Here is a 6,000-nt window from a genome sequence, read left to right as displayed (position 1 = left end):
CCCAATATCCAAGCAACTCACCTGCACAAACCAGATTTCTGTAGTTTTTTATCTGTAAAGCCTAGCAAAATCTCCCAGTATAAGAAGACTTTCCAATAATGTTCAATATTTTTGATTGTGTATATAGAGTTAGTACCTATGCACGTTTCATTTGCCTCCTTATATTAGGAGCCTGGACGAAATCTTACCTTTTCACAAGGATGGACAAAATATGTTTCACTGGAGATCAGCGCCATTTATGACAGAGATATTTGACAGTACTGTCAATGGTGAAGACTGGCAGTGCGTTAGCAACATAAACAAAACTATTTAACAGGGCATTCGGCAAAACACGCTTTATTTGATCCATGTTCCCTTCCAATATCACTATAGATGGGGACACGTTGTTCGCTAATAAAGCAAAAAATTCTTGGAGGTCTTCTATTCTTCATTAGAAAACATTTATTTTACGAAATATTTCGAGACGCTTTAGTTGACTACGAAGAATGCGATTTTGTACAAACAATAGCCTCCATCATGGGCAGTTGAAAACTTTCCTCCTTGCCTCCAGCCTCACATAAAGTTTCCAGGAAACACGCACGTTAACAACTCGCATGTGAAATGAGGTGGGTAGATCTGATCAACAATCAAGTAAAAAAAACGCTATATTTTGTTTTGGTGATTATCTGGTTGAAGGCACCGCTTTCATCGGCCATTCCAACTTAGGCATGAACGGAAGCTGCTAACACCAGACATCTCTTAATTACAGCATGACCGCATACAAAATGCACTGAGATACAACAAATATATCATTATGACCAATAAAAACAGGAAAGCTGGCATGACAAGTTCTGCTCACACCAGCAAAGATAACATTAAAACAATTCTAAGACGCGTTTTGTTCAAGCGTGCTACTACACTTTCAACTTATCAGTTCCGCAGAAGCCAACCGGCATTCAGATGCGCTCACAAACAAAACTTGAAGATTGTTCTCTTTGTCGGCACAACAATAAAAACAGTTAAGCCGGATGTAACTTCCAAGGGTTGGTAGAACTGTGATACAACCGGAGGCAGTCTGCCAGAAAAGACTTCAGATCCACAGGCGAAATAGCAATGAGGGATGATAAGTTCCATGAGCCGAGTAGGTATTGCGCTCACAGTATAAACTCAAAAGCGATGTCATCAGTGCCCCAGGGCGATTGCTTTGATGTAGTCGATGCTGGCTCTCTCGTACAAGATGGCCATGTGTTCCACATTGTCCAGCGGCTTGACGAAGACCTTCTCTTTCTGAAGGCCTCTGAACTTGAGGCAGCCTTGAAGACTCCGCAAGTTCACAGTACCGTCGCCATCCCCGTAGACCACCACGGGCTGGATGTCAGGGAATCCCTTGTTGTGGTACTCGATCCTGCAGGATTTCAAAGAAAAAAAAACTTACAGGGGGAACAAGAGATTGATCGCTAAGAATCGTATTTGAGTAACCATATTAATTGAATCGACCTTCTAAGACCCTGATGACGGTGAAAACGTGTAATATTTGCGAGCGGTATGGCTCGTAGAGAGGCGGTGCAAGTTGCAGTTTTTGAGTGGCCGCATGAGTGTGTGTGTGCGTGTGGGGGGGGGGGGGGGGGGGGGGAGGGGGGGGAGTCACTTATCCTGTTTCTCGCTTTATATAAAAATGTTCGCCAGCCTGTACCCCCACGTTGTGTAATGTACTTAAGATTCTTTAAAGTTTCATAAATGATGATTATGATGAATTAATAATATGTGTATTATGTGCAAACATGCGCGTGACTCAGGGGTCCACCGTCGTACCCTATGGAAAACACAGTTCATAAACGAAAATCTTAATGGCGCTTAGAACGACGGGAAGTGGATTGACATGAGTGACGGTAGCAAATTCCACGGGAGTTCCACGACTGAGATAATAGAGAGTTTTAGAATAGCGCACGCAAAAGCTTTGCGTGCACAAAGAATAGCGTCGTCGCCACTGCGCATGCTCCGAACGCAAACCAGATTTTGCGCTTTGCGTGCGCAATTTTAGCGTGCGCTATTTCTCGGAAATAGCGTGCGTACGCAAAGGGTCTTTGTGCTTCTCCAAGGAGGATTCGTGATGAGAAGTTGGCTAAAGCCAAGACGAGCAGAGTTGAAAAAAAATGGCGGCTTCCAGGATTATGTCAGCGGCTGCTTTGGCGACGTCGTGAGTGCGACGTCGGCGGCATCCTCGTGACTGCGATTTTCAATACGGGACGACATTGTACTCGGTTTGACAACGGTCACCGACAGCTTAATGCTTGTGACACACGAACATTTCTCGGCGAAGGTCAGTCCACGAGACCTCTCTTGCCGAGGCGACGCAAGCGGACACGACCGGTCAACCGCTCGCGTCGCATTCTCACGTTTAAACAAATCTAAAATAATACACTGGACTAAAAAACTTGTTTTTTCTTAAGTTAGAGCATTTCGTGTGTGAAATAAAAATTGTGACTGCATCTTGGTGGCGTCGCAAGCGCGAGATGCTTGGGCTTTTGCGTCGCGACGGAGAAAAGCTATTCTAAAACTCTCTCGCGTCGCGTGCGCTAATAAAAGCGCTAAATTTAGCGCTAGCGTGCGCTAAAATTGCGTACGTTATTCTAAAACTCCCTAATGACATTGGCCCATACTTCCCTATGTTACAACATCTGACATCACATATGCAGTGTTACCAGTAGAGCCTCTTAGTTTCTCAGACCAAATACAAAACATCAAAACCTCCGCAAAAAAAAAAAAAAAATGTGGCTTAGTGTTGGCGGTAACGGGTTACAAGTAGGGGCGTTACCGTTACCGCGTTACCTTTTCCGCTAACATTTGTGGGGATTCCTGTGGTCTCCCTTTCCCGGCCGGCCGCGGGTCGGAACGCTCGGCAGCCTTCGCCGTGAGCTCCGATCTGTTCGTGAGGCGGAATTTCGCCTGGCTCTCTCTATGGGGGACCGATTTCAGTGTCCCGCTCGGGTGCGGATCACTGCTGACAGGCGAGGGGGTTTCGCCTCTTGTTTTTCCGCTTTCGGGAAAGGGACTCGTCCGGTGACCGTGAAAGAGATAGGACGCGTGTCAGCGACTTCTCCGACGCTTTCCCCATCTAGGTTCTCCGGAACCCCGCTTCTGGCAGGTAAGGGACCTTTTCTTACTTTGCCGGCGTGGGGGGCATTTTGAATGGGGACAGGGTAGTTCGTTTGGAAGAGTGTTATAAAAATGCTCTTGGACTCTGTCCTTACTCTGGTATGTGTGTCTTCTCTTCCGCTATATTCGAGAAAGTTAAACAAGGTAGTTGATCATTGGCACCGACGGAGATAATCGAACCAACCCGCGGTAATGTAGCCCTAAACGTCGTCTACATTGCCGCGGAGATGTGGGGGCCGCGCTACTAGGTTTGACGTCCCCTGTGGGATCGTCGCCACTGTTGAGATAACCCTTTGGTAACTCTATCGGTACCTGTGTTGGTAGCTAGCAAAATCTTACATAAAATGGCGCCCAACGTGGGGCCACGGCTTCCTTTATCCTGGTCGTGGCTCCTGGCCTCCGTCCCCATGTCCGGCCTTGTTTACCGACATTCTTTGCCTTTTATCGCCCCGTACCACGAGCGTCCTGACTCCTGATCTCGCCACTTATGGCTGAGCGATTAATGCCGAGTCGGCAGCCCGCAGTGCCACTCCTATGAGCGAGCGCAGTGTGATTCGTACATCTGTTCCTGTCTTGAATTGGCGCGCGTCAAGCAACATTCGTTGTTGCGGGAGGCCCTTTGTTCTCCATGCTTGAGGCGAACCCTTCACCTGTGTGTATTTGGGTTCCTAGCGCGCCACCAACAACTTGTCCTGAAGGGAAAATGTATATAGATGTATCGATGACGTTTTTTGGGGGGAACTGGGTGGAGTTTTATGTCCGGCGGGGAGCGATGCTTGAAGAGAAGAGTAGCGAAGGATCAGTAGTGCAATCTGGGAATGTAAATATGCGCGTTTTCTTTGACTCGGAGTAGTCGTGGACACTCATTTAGAGTCGGACGGTACAACTGCCAATGACGTCGATAAGTAGCTGGTACTGCTACTGACGGGCTCCGAGAGACGGGCCGCGTAACCGTCGGCGTCGAGAAGCACTTTGTACACTGTTGACGCGCGCGTTGTATTCACTGCTGGCATTGCAGTGGGCGCGGAGGGTTTTCTTCGCGAAAGATTTGTATCTGCTTGATGCCAACGTACTCCTGTAGCCTGTTGTTGTTTTCCAAGAACGACACTAGTTTTGTGTTTATGGTGGTGGCGCTATGCGGTCCGGGGCGCACTGTGACAGTATCTGGGTGTACGAGTGACTCTAAGACTTTCGGAGGTTATGTTGCTCTGAAACCCGGGCGCCATGTACCCAGAGCGCCCTCTGGCGATGTCTGTCAGACCCGGGTGATCCAGGTTGAAGAGTGACTCTAAGACCTTCAGCAGTTACGTTGCTCTGAAACCTGGCCTTGCCTCAAAAGAAAGGTCCACACCGTTGTGAGCCCTTGATCAAGCCGTATCGAGTGCAAGACATGTTTTTCTAGCCTCGGTAAGCTAGCTAGCTCGATTATTTGGCGAAGCTAGCAGGTTTCAGCGTGTGAGCTGCGGTCCCCTTTTGTCTTCCTCCTTGGGGAGCAACATGGCGGCTATTTTGCGCGGGAACTTGCATCTTCCCCGCTCGCAGACGCGCACGCATGGTGGCTTGTTTCTATCCGCCCCTTCGAAGTCCCCGTATCCATTTACCTCGACTTTAGAAGACGAGCCAGCTGCAGACTGTTATCTGTTTTTGACCACTTATTGTCAACAAACTCTTCCGGTAAATATAAAACCGGGTATTTTTGGGCAATCTATGTTTTAGCTGCCTGCACAAAGGATTGAGAACTCGGCGTTTTTCCTAGAAGCTCTCTCCCCTGTGTCCAGATTAAGCGAACTCAATTAGTTTGCTTGGTATGTGGACGCGTTCCGAACTGAGGGGCCCCCTTTTATGGCTCCTTCTTCCGGTGTCGAAGCGGGTAACTCTGGCATATGTCCTGTGGCCACTCGTCGGGTCCGTTTCCCAAATGTGCGCCTTTCTGTCACCGATGACAAACTGGTCACCTTTTTTGTGGTTTTTGTTTGTCGTTTCCTCCTGCCCTTTCTGCCGCCTTTGCGGTCCAGGCCAGGCGAGCATTAGAGTTCCTGTATAGCTACCTACGCGCGCCCCCTCGTTTTGAGGCTGTGGCGCCAATTCTTCCCTTTCGGGAGGGCTGCGGCCGGTTCTGGGCGTGTTGTCTGCTGGCATTACGACTTCGCAGGTCTGCTTTGAGGTCGTCCACCCCCTTCACCAACCCACTGCGGCCGAGATGGTGCCGAAATCCCTGGGCGGCGTGTCCGGGACTTCCCCAGCTAGTCTCCACTGGTGGGCGGCGGTCGTTGGCCTTTTGGTGCTGTCGCCTTCATGACCGCCTCACCGCCCTCCACTGCAGCCAGTTCGTACCGCGACACCTGGGTCCAACAGTGTCAGCACGGTGCCTGTGATGCTCTGCGGTGCTGTGGCGACGACTGTCCAGGGCTTTGGACTGAAACTTTCTTTTTCTTCGGCCTGGTGTGTAAGCTGTTGACGGCGGACACTGAAGACGCGCGCAGGGTGTCGCGTGTATTTGTTGGGGGTGCGCAGGGAATTATCTTATGGGAGCAGGTGGGCCTCCTTTATTCTTTATTGAGACCCACCTACCGTTTTAAGGACGGGGGATGGGGGATTCCTGTGGTCTCCCTTCCCCGATGGCTGTGGTAACGGCCGCGGGTCGTAACGCTCGGCCGTCTTCGCCATGAGCTCCGACCTGTTCGTGAGGCGGAGGGCCGCCTGTGGTACAGATTCGTCTGGCGTCGCACCAGGTTCGAGGAGGAGGAGGAAATAAGGAGGAAGAGGAGGAAAGAAGTAAGCAGAGGAGGTATAGAGAGAGAAAAGAGGAGAGATTGATAAGGAACCTGGGAAAGAGCCCCCCAAAAATTTTGTTGTGAAAAAAAA

The 6,000-nt window shown here is 49.7% G+C and overlaps 1 protein-coding gene across 1 annotated transcript in view; it reads right to left on the bottom strand.

Annotated features, from left to right (window-relative positions):
- Positions 1–320: 320 nt before the first annotated feature.
- Positions 321–6,000, bottom strand: part of LOC8041039 (phospholipase A2 group XV) — a 52,032-nt gene continuing 46,352 nt past the window's right edge. The window contains exon 7 of the mRNA XM_029981900.4: positions 321–1,384. Coding sequence (XP_029837760.2) covers positions 1,162–1,384 — 223 coding nt within the window. The 3' untranslated portion in view covers positions 321–1,161. The remainder of the gene's footprint in view (positions 1,385–6,000) is intronic.

Source organism: Ixodes scapularis, unplaced genomic scaffold (genome assembly GCF_016920785.2).
Source record: "Ixodes scapularis isolate PalLabHiFi unplaced genomic scaffold, ASM1692078v2 PGA_scaffold0__279_contigs__length_252992795, whole genome shotgun sequence".
Classification (NCBI taxonomy): domain Eukaryota; kingdom Metazoa; phylum Arthropoda; class Arachnida; order Ixodida; family Ixodidae; genus Ixodes; species Ixodes scapularis.
The sequence above is the reverse complement of the archived record's forward strand: the minus strand, read 5'-3'. Positions and strand labels throughout refer to the sequence as shown.